The following is a 16,274-nucleotide window of genomic DNA, read 5'->3' as shown; positions in this document are numbered from 1 at the left end:
GCAGTTTTTTGCTTATAACTCAAAAACCAAAGCATTTAGAGCAAATCTAACAGGGAGTAAAATTGTTAATCAGGTCAAGATCTATTTGCCATGAAATTTTCAGATGGATTGGACAAACTGCTGTTAGGTTGCTGCCCCTGAATTAGTCATTTTAAGGAAATTTTGCTGTTTTTTGTTATTATCTTGAATATTATTATAGATAGAGATAAACTGTAAAGGGAAACAATGTACAGCAAAGTAACACCTAAAAAGAAGTCAACATGACCTAAATGGTCAATTGACCCCATAAGGAGTTATTGCCCTTTATAGTCAATTTTTTTACAATTTTCATGAAATTTGTTAATTTTAACTAACATTTTCCACTGAAGCTCTTAGGCCAAGTTCAATATAGATAGAATGATTGTAAGCAGCAATAATGTTCAGTAAAGTAAGATATACAAACACATCACCATCACCAAAACACAATTTTGTCATGAATTCAAATGCGTCCTTTGTTTAATATTCACATAGACCAAGGTGAGCGACACAGGCTCTTTGGAGCCTCTAGTTTAGTAGTGTTGTCAATGGTTAACTGGTTTATAACCGTTTGAACGACTGAATACCAAAAACACTACTCGGTTAACCAGACTTTTTTTTCAATTTTGATAGATTTGATATAAATTTGAAATGAAATCATTAAATAGTTATGTTGTCTATAAAAATTGTTGATGTGGTTATTAATTTGACAGATCAATTATCCAGTAAATTGATTGCTATTATTAATAAAAAAAATATAAAATTAATTAGAACCCTTATCTCTCAGCTCAGGGCAAGATCTTAAGGAAACATAATTAGTATATATATTTTGTTAACAGTAACTATAAATCAGTTATACGATTAAGTTTTCCCCTTTACTTTATTATTTCATTTTTGTTCTTATATTGTGTAGACCTACATTTTAATGTGCAATTTCCGTTGTGCAAGGCTTTGTCATACTTTAAACGATATGCTAACTCAAAAATGGTGAATTGCAAACCTATGTGAATGTAATCAGTGTATACTTGATAGTAGGAGTAACAAGCTTTGACTTAATCATTTTAAATTGAAAAACTCCACATTATTTTCAGAGACAACAAGAGAAAATGAAAGAAACATCAGTTTCAGACATATTAAATTCTACGAGATCAAAAAGTTTTTCTTTATTTTTCAATCTGAAATTAGTACAAACACTATAGTTGATATGGTGTATTTGATTATTAAAAGTCAAACCTCACCAGGAATCTTCATAAACAAGCATTATAATACCAAAGTACACTGAACTTCAATTAAGCGTATTATAAAAATGTAAATGTATGTCTCTGATGGAAGATTGTCACATTAACACTCATACCACATTTTCTATATATATATATATATATATATATGTGTAGGGTACTAAAGATAAGGCCTTCAAACATCAACATAAACTACCAGTTGACCGGTTAATCGGTTGAACGATTATCCGAGTAACCTGTTAGGCAAAAGTGTACGATTTGACAACACTATTTTTTAGTGTTAATTTTTTATTGCCCCCTCTATTCCAGGGGGCCAAATTTGTGGATCTTTATGTATTTAAAAATGCAGGTTTTTATTTTTGTGAAATTTATCGCATTGCAATAAAAAAAAACATCTCAAAGACCTCAAGTTACAGTGATACTTCTATAGCACAAGGCCAAAACAGAAAATACTTGAATTAGGCAAGTTATATGTCATTAATTTTTGTTGACTTAATTTTCTTTCTTTCTTTTAGGATTTGGGAAGAGATGGTGCTGTTTCTCTTAGTAATAGTTTGAGTTTAGCAGATAGACATCAGAAAGAACATTTAACCAAAAATGGCAAGAATTCAGATTATAGTGATTCATGTCCATTTAGATATGGTAAGTTAATACTCAAACATCATAATCTTATTGAATGTTTATCTTCATTCATCTTCTGAAATGTGCAATATATTTGGTGATTTTTTGTAATTTACACATTTGATTTTATTTTAAGTTTTTCAGTGTCAACATTATTTGATTTTATCTAAATTCTGTTCATTTTTGTCGAGCCTGCAACTTTTGTTGCAGAAAGCTCGACATAGGGATAGTGATCCGGCGGCGGCGGTGTTAGCTCACTTCTTAAAAGCTTTATATTTTAGAAGGTAGAAGACCTGGATGCTTCATACTTTGTATATAGATGCCTCGTGTTACGAACTTAACGTCAGTCACATGTCCAATGTCCTCGACCTTATTTTCATGGTTCAGTGACTACTTGAAAAAAAAGTTAAGTTTTTTTGTAATGTTAAATTCTCTCTTATTATAAGCAATTGGATAACCATATGTGGTATGTGCGTACCTTGCAAGGTCCTCATACCCATCAGACAGTTTTCACTTGACCTCGACCTCATTTCATGGATCATGCAGTGAACAAGGTTAAGTTTTGGTGGTCAAGTCCATATCTCAGATACTATAAGCAATATGTCTAGTATATTCCTTGAATGGAAGGACTGTAAGGTGTACATGTCCAACTGGCAGGTGTCATCTGACCTTGACCTCATTTTCATGGTTCAGTGGTTATAGTTAAGTTTTTATGTTTTGGTCTGTTTTTCTTATACAATATGCAATAGGTCTACTATAGTTGGTGTATGGAATGATTGTAAGGTGTACATGTCTAGCTGACAGGTGTCATCTGACCTTGACCTCATTTTCATGGTTCAGTGGTCAAAGTTTTTTAGTTTTGGTCTATTTTTCTAATACTTTATGCATTAGGTCAACTATATTTGGTGTATGGAAATATTTTATGATCTTTATGTCGGTTACGCAGGTTTTATTTGACCTTGACCTCATTTTCACGGTCCATTGCTAAGTTTTAAGTGTGTGTGTTTTGGTCTGTTTTTCTTTATTTATAAGCAATAAGTCAACTATATTTGTTGTATTGAAGAATTGTTAGCTGTACATGTCTGTCTGGCATGGTTCGTCTGACCTTGACCTCATTTTCATGGTTCATTGATCAATGTTTCATTTTCTTGGTTAATGTTGAGTTTATGTGACAGTTGTAATAAAGCTTTATATTTAGGTCTATCAAGATAGTATCAAGGATTAGTAAAGAAGGCGAGACATTTCAGTGTGTGCACTCTTGTCTTGATAATTGCAAGATAAAAAAAATCCCGGGAATATGACATGAAAAATAACTATTGAAAATAGTAAAAACATAGATGAACAGAAAATAAAATCTGTCTTTAAATATTTTCAGGTCAGTTGGTTATTTCTAAAGTTTATCTTGGTAAAAGTGTCAAAGCTTTAGATGATAGACAGTAAGTGAACTTTAAAAGATTAAAGTTAAATAAAATGCATGTAGCGAAATATATTTACAGAGTTTTTCCTGATTTTTTTGCTTTGTCATTGAATTATTCATTCGGATGTTTCAAGCGCAAACATGACCAGAATATCGTAGATTGCAATGCAATCCAAAAAAGATTGCAAACCAATCATCGTTTTAAGTGAACGATAATGATAACTCCCGAAATACCCTGAACGCTCAGAAATTTGTCAACAAAATAATACACGATACGGAGATACGACAATAACAAAATCTCGCGACGATGTCCATATATGATTGGGAATTTTAGAGCTGAAAATTGGGAAAAAAAGAGCATATTTCTCATTGGGAATGGGGCCAAAATTCAGCCCCAAAATGAGGGTTGGAAAATCACTGATTTAAATTATTTATGTCACTACATTCTTTAAAATCATTTTTTTAAATCGTTCAAATTTTACTACCATACAAGTAATCTTATTAGTTATCAAAGGTACCAGGATTATAATTTAGTAAGCCAGACGCGCGTTTCGTCTACACAAGACTCATCAGTGACTCTCATATCAAAATAGTTATAACCAAAACAAATACAAAGTTGAAGAGCATTGAGAGTCCAAAATTCCAAAAAGTTGTGCCAAATACGGCTAAGGTAATCTATGCCTGGAATAAGAAAATCCTTAGTTTTTCGAAAATTCAAAATTTTATAACAAGTGTGTTGTATTTTAGGCTCTACACATACAAATAATTAAAGTATTTACTATACCCCATGCAATGAGTTCAGATAGTAAGGACATACTATGTAGTTGTGCATATTGGCGGGAAATTGCGATTCAATTTTTTTTCTAGGAGTAACGCCCCTTTGAACTTATTTGCTTTAATGTACTACTGCAACAGTTTGTCATCGCAACTCCTCTCAAACCACACAACAGAATTTCACGAAACCTTTTCAGATAATAAGGACATACTATGTAGCTGTGCATATCGACGGGAAATTGCGATTCATTTTTTTTTCTAGGAGTTACGCCCCTTTGAACTTATTTGCTTCAATGTGCTACTGAATAGTTTGTCATCACAACTCCTCTCAAACCACACAACAGAATTTCACGAAACCTTTTCAGATAATAAGAACATACTATGTAGTTGTGCATATCGACGGGAAATTGCGATTTCAATATTTTTCTAGGAGTTACGCCCCTTTGAACTTATTTACTTTAATGTACTACTGCAACAGTTTGTCATCGCAACCCCTCTCAAACCACACAACAGAATTTCATGAAATTTTGTAGATAATAAGGACATACTATTTAGATGTGCATATTGGCAGGAAATTAATTTTTCTTGTACAATTTTTTTTTCTTTCACTTATTTAATTTCTCCAATGACAATGTGGGGACGTGGGGTATGTGAGCGACTTTGCTCACTAAGGTTCTTTAATTTTATAATTCTTTACAAATATTTGGTTAGATATTCATGCAGATAATAATAATAAAAAAAAATAGAAATGTTTTACTCAAACATTGAACAGAGAGAATTGAAAGCATTTAGGATAAAAATATAAAAGATTTCTACTAGCACACATTTGTGCTGTTAATTTATTGCATTTTGGAATTAGGAAAAGCTTTATAAAACTCAAACTATAATTATATTTAAGACTATGTCCAACATTCTTTACTCATTAAATTTGATGACAAAAATACTGTTTTTTATAACAATCAGTCAATGAATTTAGATGGTCACAAAACCTTTTATTGTTTTTCAGAATAAGCAAAAGTTCATATCCCAAAATAGATGCTGTGTTCAAACCAAGGAAGATGTGTATTTCTATCGGTGAGTTTTATCGTGTTGTATAACAGCAACTATTACTGTTGTTAACAACACTTAGGAATATTGTTTTGCATACCTGTCAACCTGTGATGATGAAAATGCAGGTCATGACCTGCATTGAAGAATCAAATCTCAGGTCATAACGCGTACAAACTTTTTCGAGCAGAATTTCAATATTAATGGTTCATTTTCTTAAAATTTAAATGAAAAAAAAAAAACCAAAACATCAATGCATGTTCACTTGGTTAAGTCATTTTAAATTCTATTAATTTTTTTTTTATTGCACTTTTAAAACTTTTTTTTATAAATTTGAGTATCCTGTTTGCTTTTTAAGATTGTGAAACACTACAATATAAAGTGTAATTTTAGAAGGTTTGACATTATTGGCTCTCTTGCATTAAAACACATCCTCTGTTAGTTAAAAAGAAAATTAGACTATGTTAAAATATAGTAATACAGTTAAAGGAAGTATAAATGTAAAATATAATTTTCAACTATTTTTTAAAAATTGTATAAAGGTATAAAAATAATGATAAGTTATTTTTCAATATGTATTTGAATTTTATATTTTAATTATTAAATATTTTTCACCTATAAAACGTAAATATAAGGAATAATTTTGAATACTGACAAATAAGGGGAAGTAAATCTTGGTTGAAATATTTTTGTAAACGAATAGAGCAATTTATTTACGACCTAAAGCTAAGGTAATTGGTATTAATTAACAGTGTGTGTTGACACCAAAGCTGTCAAGTGAAGCCATGCACTTAATGGGTCACTTAATTTGACAGTTTACATAGCTAGATAAACTTTCTGTTCATGGAAGAATTACGAATTTGCCGCGGTATTTCAATTGAATATTGCTTATGAAATAAAAAATACGTGAAAAATCGGGTCATTTTCGGAATTCCCGCGTTATATCAATGACCTTCCGGGTGATCCCTCAGAATTGTGAAAATCTCTGGTCACACCCGCAGAATACGGGTCAGTTGACAGCTATGGTTTTGATTTCTGATTAGTGACACACTTTATGTTTATCTCAAACTCCATGAAAAAGACTGGACAAAATCAGACAAACATTTACAGATTTTCATACAGAACATATACTGTGCTTCTGTTATTTAGATTTTTAATCTGAATGACTTTTAAGGTGTCTAATACTAAAACATGAACTCAGTCATTCCTGCTTATATTATTCAGAGACACTTTTTCCTTGGAACTCGTACATTTTTAAATTCATTTAAAATTTAAAAGATTGGGAAAGTAAATGGCTTCTTTATGTCAGCCTTGTAAAATTGCTGAGAGCAAGCCAAATTCTTCGTTAACTAAATATTTCCGCCATACCTGTCAACCTGTGACGATGAAAATGCAGGTCATGACCTGCATTGAAGAATCAAATCTCATGTCATAACGCGTACAAACTTTTTCAAGCTGAATTTCAGTATTAATGGTACATTTTCTTATTATGTATATGGAAAATACCAAAACATCAATGCATGTTCACTTGGTTAAGTCATTTTATTCTAATTCATTATTATTTCATTGCACTTTTAAAGATTTTAATAAATTTGTGTAATTCAGTTTTATGTTCTTTACTTTTTGTAATTATGAGATACTAGAATTTTTTTTCAATTGTAATTTAAAATGTTTGAGACTTTTGGCTCACACAGCAACTCTGAACAGAGTAGGAAATTAGACTAAGATAAAATATAGTAATACAGTTAAAGGCAGTATAAATGTAAAAAATAATTTTCAACTTTTTTTTTTTAAATTGTATAAAAGTATTAAAATAATGAAAAGTTATTTTTCAAAATGTATTTGAATTCTAAATTTTTTATCATTTTATCTTTTTCACCCATAAAACGTAAATATAATGAATAATTTTGAATGGTGACAAATTAGGGGAAGTAACTCTAACTCTATTTGTAAACAATGTAGAGCAGTTTATTTACGACCTAAAGCTAAGGTAATTGGTGTTAATTAACAGTGTGTTTGACACCAAAGCTGTCAAGTAAAGCCATGCACTTAATGGGTCACTTAAATTGACAGTTTACATAGCTAGATGAACTTCCTGTTCATGGAAGAATTACGAATTTGCCGGTATTTCAAAAGAATATTACTTATGAAATCAATCGCAAGGCTAAGAAATACGGGTGAAATCGGGTCATTTTCGGAATTCCCGGGTGATTTCAATGACCCGGCGGGTGTCCGGGTGATCCCTCAGAATTGTGAAAATCTCGGGTCACACCCGCAGAAAACGGGTCAGTTGACTGGTATGATTTCCGCTGTTTTCAAGGTGACAATTAAGATCATCTTTTATCTGAAAATACCAAACAAACATTCATATTCAAAAGAAGGTTCATGATTCATCTCTGTTCCCAGGGAACTGCATTTTTTCATGATTGACAGTTAATAGAAAGGAGTTATATTAATATATTTGTCCTATTTCAGAAGGTGATACTCTATGTGAATGTAGCGCCAGACAATGTGAGTGGTATTTATTTGACAACAGACTTGTACTGCCAGAATATGTGGTAGAGTTTGAATATGTCACAAAGGTAAGAATAAAACTTTTGAACTTTTTGTTAAGAATGTATATTACTCTGTTTCAAAATAACAAGACTGTTATAAATTGATAGTATATAAAGAAACTAAAAAAGCAGAAAAAAATAAAGTGTCTAGCTGTTTGCTTGTTTTTGAGATATAAGCCATTTAAAATTTGGCAGGATATATTTCTCTCTAGACTTTGCACAAATTTAACATTGGCACCCTTTTCTTTTAAGAATTATGAAAAATAACATGAATTCTATAGGATTTTCAAATATGGCATTTTAGAATATATTTAATTTAATTGTGAAAAGAAAACTATTCCTGGGATTAATTGGGAAAATTTAATAATGACAGACAGTACATGGATAAAACCAGAGGATTCCGAAAAATTTGACAAAATTTCAAAAACAAGAGGAGCAAACATCCTGAATCTTGATGTGAACTCTCTTTTTGATCCTTTATTGGGTACCAATGTACAAATTATATGAGAATATTTCACAGCACATAAGCTTGTACATGAGGTATTATTATTCTTTTATACTTTGTCAAGAAAGGCCTCTGGAATTGCTAATTTAATGACATTTCTTCAAAATTGTTATAATTGTGCAGTTGACTAGTTTATTAGCTCACCTGGCCCAAAGGGCCAAGTGAGCTTTTCTCATCACTTGGCGTCCGGCGTTAGCTTTTACAAAAATCTTCTCCTCTGAAACTACTGGGCCAAATCAAACCAAACTTGGCCACAATCATCATTGGGGTATCTAGTTTAAAAATTGTGTGGTGTGAACCAGTCAACCAACCAAGATGGCTGCCACAGCTAAAAATAGAACATAGGGGTAAAATGCAGTTTTTGGCTTATAACTCAAAAAACAAAGCATTTAGAGCAAATCTTTTAGCAAAGCATAGATTAACTTGTGTTAGCTGCATATAATTGTGAGATTTGTTACGTTTTGTATAAATATTCAGTCAAAGAAATATATTAAATGTCACAAATTATAATATACTGACCTACTTTAGAAACGCAACACTAGATTATTTTTGTGTTATTTTTGAATGAATTTGTCACCATCAAAAGCCATGACTGCCTGTTACAGACTCCAAAATGATTGTCAGAAAGATCAACAAATTCTGTCTGACATGTTTAAGGTTCTGTTTTACACCTTCTGATTTTGCATTTGTTCAACCCATTAATTGGTTTTGGCAATTATGCAGTTGGAACATGAGAGCTTCAAGGGTTGTCCTTCAGTCAATTCTTTGGCAGTTTAGTTGATTGAAAGCATTTATGGTATGAATCTGTTTTCAATGGCACTCTGCAGTTTGATTAGCAGTTAATGTTGCGGCCATAAACATGTCTTGCAAATGACGTTGTGTATTCAAATTTTGTTGATGTTTCATTGTCACAACACGTTGATCTGTTCATTTATGGCCAGCAACAAATCATATCTACTTGTATCGTTGTCGGAAGGACAGTAAAACGAGATTCTGAAGTCATAAAGTATGGTTGCAGCACGTTTATGTTTTCATGTTTGCAGTATTTTTAAGGGCTAATTCAGTTTTTTAATTATCAGTCTTGGCCAAATGGAGATGCAACATTTTTAAACTGAATAAAGTGAGGCAAAGGATTGAAAGAACTGTTTTACAAAGCCAAAAAATTGAAACAATCTTTCATGGGTCCAAAATTTCGCTTTAAGTAATTTGTGCGACTTAAAAAATTTGGTATGTCCAATAACCACAGATAAGTCAGATTTTGATTTTTTGTAAGGAGAAAGGAGTATGATAAGCATGAAAAGAAGTTATAAGAGAATCAAACAAGATTTGTTAAAAAAAATCAACAAAGTGAGTGTTGCGTTTCTAAAGTCGTTCAGTATACTATATAAGATTAAGCTTTTTTAAAAATACCCTAACAGTGATTTAGGGTTTTCTTGAACAAAAAGCAAAAAGTATAAAGTGATGATTGTAATTATTATATAACAGTTTAAACATGTATACATGTACTGTAAATATTATATAACAGTTTAAACATATACTGTAAACCAACTAAATTTCGCGAGCGATTTATTTTCGCGACTTTCGCGAGTAGAAAAATAACGCGAAATTAAATCGTCGCGAAAAGGAATAACCTGGCTCTTTCCCTATCAAACCGCATAAAGTAAATAAGAAAATCGCGAAATTAAATCGCCCCGAAGTTGACTAACTTGGTATAAACGCGAAATAAAGTATCCGCGAAAATAAGTTGGTTTACAGTACATCATCGTCTCATGGGTTTTCATTCTATTAAGAATGCATTAATACTGTGATGTCACACTTTCCATTGAAAAAGCATGCATAGTACAAATTCATATGACAAACAAAAACATGATCTGACCATACATGTACTGCAATTGTTATATAACAGTTTTAGCATATATACATGTACATGTACTAACATTTTAGATAGAAAGACTTCGAGCCTTACTGCAAGATCCTGAGGTAACAAAAATAAACTTTGCCAGTTTTGATGATTTGCCTCTACCTTTAGATCTTAATATTAAAGTGAATGGTATCTGTGTTGAAAAGGCTACGCTGTTAAAGGTGAGAAAATATTTAAACTTGCACTTCTATATATGGCATAATTCTTAATGTGTATGTGTCTGTCCCTAGTCAGGAGCCTGTTATTCAGTGGTTGTTGTTTAGTGATGTGTTTCATCTTTGTTTTTTCCTTTATTTTTTGGTACATAAATTAAGCTGTTTGTTTTCTCGTTTGAATTATTTCACATCTGTCATTTACATGTAGGGGCCTTTTATAGCTGACTATATGGTATGGGCTTTGCTCATTGTTTAAGGCTGTATGGTGACCTCTAGTTGTTAATTTCTTTGTCATTTGGTCTCTTGTGGAGAGTTGTCTCATTTGCAATCACACCACATATTCATTTTTATATTGTGAAGGTATGCTTTGTCTACAATGCCCTTCAACTTAATTGCTACTGAAATTTATCATTTTAACATTGTTGATGTGTCTGAACAGAGTCTTTCCATTAACAATTGATTAAATTGGGGACAAAATTTTAAGCTTACTTAAGATGTAAGCACTGGTCCATTTTTTAAGGTCAACACGTCTCTATTTTTTGTCATTTTTTGTTGTCAAGCCTGCAACCTTAGTTCCAGATAGGTCAACATAGAGATAGTGATCCAGCAGCATTAGTTTACTTCTTAAAAGCTTTATATATTTCAGAAAGCAGAAGAACTGGATGCTTCATACTTTGTACATAGATGCCTAATGTTATGAAGTTTCCTTCTGTCATATGTGTATTGCCCTTGACCTCATGTTAATGGTTCAGTGACCACTTGAAAAAAAAGTCCTGTATTGTATAGTTGATGTCTCATTTACTATCATTTATACTGATCAAGCTACAGATTTTACGTTGAATAAAATAAAAAATGTAAAAAGTGTTTATACATTTGGTGTATAGAATGATTGTAAGGTGTACATGTGTAACATGCAGTTGTCAGCTGACCTTGACATTTTCATGGTACAGTGGTCAAAGTTAAGTTTATGAATTACAGTCTTTAATATGCAATAAGTCAACTATATTTGGTGTATGGAAATATTTTTATTATGAACATGTTAGTTTCACATGTTTTATTTAATTGACCTTCAACTCATTGTATGGTTCATTGCTCAGTGTTAAGTTTTTGTGATTTGGTCTGTCTTTCGTAAGCCATATTCAATTATAGGTCAACTGTATTTGTTGTATACTATGGAATGAATGTAATGTGTATATGCCTGTCTGGTAGGAATCGTATTACCTTGTCCTCATGTTATGTGTACTTGTAGTAAAGCTTTATATTTAGAAATATCAACATAAAATCAATGGTTGTAAAAACGGCGAGACATTTCAGTGTGTGCACTCTTGTATACAATATATTGTGGATTCATTTTTATTCGTGGTATACCAATTTTCGTGGGTCACAGCGAACCACTCGTTTAAGAATTCAACAAAGAATAATCCCGATAAATGTGTATGGAGTCTGCTGTTTATTTCTGGTTATGTTATGCAGTTCTAGTATAGTGTTGACTAGCAATAAACATTGTAACATAATTCATGTTTTTTTTAAAAGAAGATACAAGTATTTTAATTAAATCAATAATAAATATATTGAATATCAGTGGTATTTTACTTTTTAAAATAGATTAAAATTGTTCATGGAAAATAACAGCAAGTTCTTAAATACTGTGTCATAGTTTGGTTTACTAGTGATTAAAAATTAATAGGATTAAGTACGGCGATATTGCCCGTAGGTGATATTGTTTATGACAGGAACATTTATTTTCACACCTTTTACTTATGTCTGTTTATTATATCGTGATTAGGGAAATGAGCATTCAATCATAAAACTTTGATTGCCTTATAGAATCCCGACAAGCATTTATAAATTGTAAAACAAACAAATAATTAGTTGTCTTTGTCCATTATTGTAATAGAAGTTTTTGATGAACACTTTAACCTGAAATGACCAAGCGAGGATTTTGACAATTCAAAACTTTTTCAATGAATTTCTTTCTTCTTTTTTGTTTGTTTTATTATTGATCAAACCAATGAGGTTATATGTTCTCCTAAATCAAAAAGAAATCCACCAATTATGTATCTAATTTATTTTGTTTTGTAATCAGCAATCCACAAATTATTTTTACGTATACCACGAAAAGTCTTTTTTACTCTATCCGCGAAAATAAATGAATCCACAGTACAATGTATATTCACTTTTACTACCAACTGATAGATTAAAACAATCTTTACCATTCAGTGATAACAAGCACTTTTTTACATTTTATATTGTATGATGTATTTAAATGAGTAGTTATTGTTAGGGGCCATTAGAAATTTGAATTGAGATCAGTTTTGGAATAAGGAAAAGGGGGATGTGAATTTTTTTTAATTTATATTCAACAGCATAGTGAATTGCTCAAAGACCAAACAAAAAATTTAAGTTCATTAGACCACATTCATTCTGTGTCAGAAACCTATGCTGTGTCAACTATTTAATCACAATCCAAATTTAGAGCTGAATCCAGCTTGAATGTTGTGTCCATACTTGCCCCAACCATTCAGGGTTCAATCTCTGCGGTCGTATAAAGCTGTGCCCTGCGGAGCATCTGATTGAAATCTTTTACAAAAATCTTCTCCTCTAAAACTGGTGGTTCAAATTTAACCATACTCATCATTGAGGTATCTAGTTTGAAAAATATGTGTGGTGATCCTGCCAACCAACCAAGATGGCTGCTATGGCTTAAAATAAAACATAGGTGTAAAATGTAGATTTTGGCTTATAACTCAGAAACCAAAGCATTTAGAGCAATTCAGACAGGGGTTAAATAGTTTTGGAAGTCAAGATCTATTAACCCTGAAATTTTCAGATGAATCCGACAACTGGTTGTTGGGTTGCTGCCCCTGAATTTGAACTTTTTAAGGAAATTTTGCTGTTTTTGGTTATTATCTTTCATATTATTATAGATAGAGATAGACTATGAACAGCAATAATGTTCACCAAAGTAAAATCCACAAATAAGTCAACATGACTAAAAAGTCAGTTGACCCCTTAAGAAATTATTGCCCTTTATAGTCAATTTTTAATAATTTTGTTAATTTTTGTTAATTTTAACAAAATATTTTCCTCTGTAACTAATGGGCCAAGTTCATTATAAATTGATATAATTGTAAGAAGCAAGAATGTTCAGTAAAATAAGATCTACAAACACATCACAATCACCAAAACACAATTTTGTCATGAATCTATCTGTGTACTTTGTTTAATATGCACATATACCAAGGTGAGCGACACAGGTTTATATAGATTAGACTGTTGATTTTCCCGTTTGAAAGGTTTTATACTAGTAATTTTGGGGCCCTTTATAGCTTGTTGTTCTGTGTGAGCCAAGGCTCTGTGTTGAAGGCCATACATTGGCCTATAATGGTTTACTTTTTTTTTAATTGTTATTTGGATGGAGAGTTGTTTCATTATCACTCACACAACATCCTCCTATATCTATTTAACTTTAAACGGTTAAACATTCTGTTATTTTTCAGTGGAGAGGGTTGGAGGCTGAACGTTATCAGACAGCATTAGATCAGAGAGCTAATGCTCTCAACAGCAGAAAGAAATTAGAAAATGACATTAAGGATCTTCGACAACAAGCAGAGTTAGCTGTTTTTGTAAAGGAAGATGCTGTCATTCAGTTTAAACATGTACAGGTTCAGATGAATGACAATCAAACAGAACTTGATGAAATGCAAGCCTCCATGAAGGATATAGAAAGGAAACTTGAGAATTATAAAGCTGATGTACTGAAATTACAAGAAGATTTGCCTGCTTCTGACAGAAGAAATCATGAAGCTGAAAGAGATGAGCTATATATATTTACACTGTTTACAAGTTTGAGTTTTGGTGGGGTTATTTTAATGCTTAAATTTAAAACAATGCAAAATTTGTAGTTTCCGTTCTCTAACTTAAAGATGCCTTAACCAAATATTATGAAACTTATACACAATGTTTTTTACGTACCACAAAATACAGATCAAGATGAATTTGGTGGCGTCACTTTAATAATTATCGAGTTACGGCCCTTGATCATTCCAAATGTACCCCACGTGTGCATACCAAATGTATCCTTAAGGATAATATTCTCCATCATGTATCTTGTCTTGTAACAGAGGATTTTAATGGTCTGGTTCAGCATACAAAAATTTTAAAAGTTCTTATGAAAAACAAATCTGTCATGACTGTTGACAGAGAAAAAAAATGATAATTTTTTTTATCTAACAAATTGTAATATTGTCAAAGAAGGAAGTGGGGGGAAAATATGTGATTGAGAACAACCATTTTTGACACTAGGAAACATCTCTTTTGTGAACAAAAAGAGACTTTAAATGGTATTTAAATTGCTGCTTCTCTCAGAAGCATATATATAGGAGTATAGAGTAAGAGAACAGACTGATAAAATTTGAGTTGGAATAATGGGACCAGAATAATCACCAGATTAGGGACTTGTGACTGTTATCTTGTAAGTCAGCTTCTTAAATTTACACTGTTTATTGGACTAGAACATGTAAGCAGATATCTCCTTGCCATGTTGATATATAGGCTTATATGTTAGAACACTTGCTGGTGGATGTAAAAGATTGATCAATAGACTGGTACCAGTGGTTAAAGTATAACAACCTCACTCAAGTAATTATATGTCTCATTTATGGGCATTATGTTTTCTTGTCTGTCTTTTTGTTCTGACTGTTTTTCTGTCTGTCTGTCCCACAAGTAAAATTTTTTGGTCGAGGTAGTTTTGATGGAGTTAAAGTCCAATCAACTTGAAATTTAGTACACATGTTCCCTATGATATGATTTTTGTCGATTGTCGAAAAAGCAAAGTAAGCGATCCTACATTTCGTCGTCAGCGGCGCCCACAAATATTCACTCTGTGGTTACAAGTTTTTGAAATTTTAATAACTTTCTTAAGCTAAACTGGATTACTTCCAAACATGAACAGAAGCTTGTTTATGATCACAAGATATAGTATCCAGAAGTTAATTTTGTAAAAATAAAATTCCATTTTTTCCGTATTTTACTTATAGTTTCTCTGCGGGAAAACATTTCATTCACTCTGTGGTAAAAGTTTTTAAAATTTTAACAACTTTCTTAAACTATCCTGGGTTTGTACCAAACATGGACAGAAGCTTGTTTATGATCTAAAGATAATATACAGCAGTAAAATTTGAAAAAAAAAATAAATCCGTTTTTTCTGTATTTTACTTTTAAATGGACTTAGATTTTCTGCCAAGAAAAAACACATTCATCTGGTTGAATTTAAAAAAAATAATTAGCAAGTTCCAGGTCGAAACCAATACCGATACCAATAGTATATTCACAAGTTACCTATACCTTATCTGTACGGTCCACATCTTACAGGCGCATCACCAAACGGTGTATTTAGGATTTGCTATATATACACGGGTCATAATCACAGGGTAAACACTACTAAGTTATATCATTGTCACATGTATCCTATTGTAGTACTTTAATCAGCATGACTTTATCAGATGACAATATCAATACTAAATATCCAGGCTAAAATAAGGCTTACACAAAGTTATATACTTTAATTCAGTCACGGACCAGCGATTTCACGGGTGTGTTCTAGTTATGTTATAAAACAAGTACGCAATACTGAATATTTCATAACACCGATCAAGTTTAAATTTTGTTGGCAACACTTTTTTGGAATTGTGCCCCTTAATATGAAAGCTAAGGTATCAATGTGTCCCATGCACATGTGAACTTTTAATTTTTTTTCTATATGTTTTTCAAATTTGAAATTTTAACTTTCTATAGCTAAGATTGAAAACATTTATTAGATTCATAAACTATCCTGGATTTTTACCAAACTTGGACAGAAGCTTCTTACAATCAAAAGATAGTATCAAGAAGAATATTTTAATTTTTTTTCCCTCATTTTTTTTTAGCCTGTGATTTTCAGCAAAAGTAGGCGAGACACTGGGTTCCGCGGAACCCTTACAATTTTTTCTAATTTTAATGCCAAATTAGATTTTGTCCCATTTTCA

General features: G+C 31.6%; 1 protein-coding gene across 1 annotated transcript in view; it reads left to right on the top strand.

The window, feature by feature from the left end:
- LOC134716668 (myosin-11-like) overlaps positions 1-16,274 on the top strand; it is a 38,132-nt gene that overhangs the window by 17,427 nt on the left and 4,431 nt on the right. Inside the window, exons 14-19 of the mRNA XM_063579673.1 lie at positions 1,769-1,895; positions 3,250-3,310; positions 5,072-5,139; positions 7,588-7,694; positions 10,117-10,254; positions 13,749-14,094. Of these exons, the coding sequence (XP_063435743.1) occupies positions 1,769-1,895; positions 3,250-3,310; positions 5,072-5,139; positions 7,588-7,694; positions 10,117-10,254; positions 13,749-14,094 (847 nt within the window). The remainder of the gene's footprint in view (positions 1-1,768; positions 1,896-3,249; positions 3,311-5,071; positions 5,140-7,587; positions 7,695-10,116; positions 10,255-13,748; positions 14,095-16,274) is intronic.

Source organism: Mytilus trossulus, chromosome 4 (genome assembly GCF_036588685.1).
Source record: "Mytilus trossulus isolate FHL-02 chromosome 4, PNRI_Mtr1.1.1.hap1, whole genome shotgun sequence".
Taxonomy (NCBI): domain Eukaryota; kingdom Metazoa; phylum Mollusca; class Bivalvia; order Mytilida; family Mytilidae; genus Mytilus; species Mytilus trossulus.
This window is presented reverse-complemented; position numbering and strand designations above follow the sequence as displayed.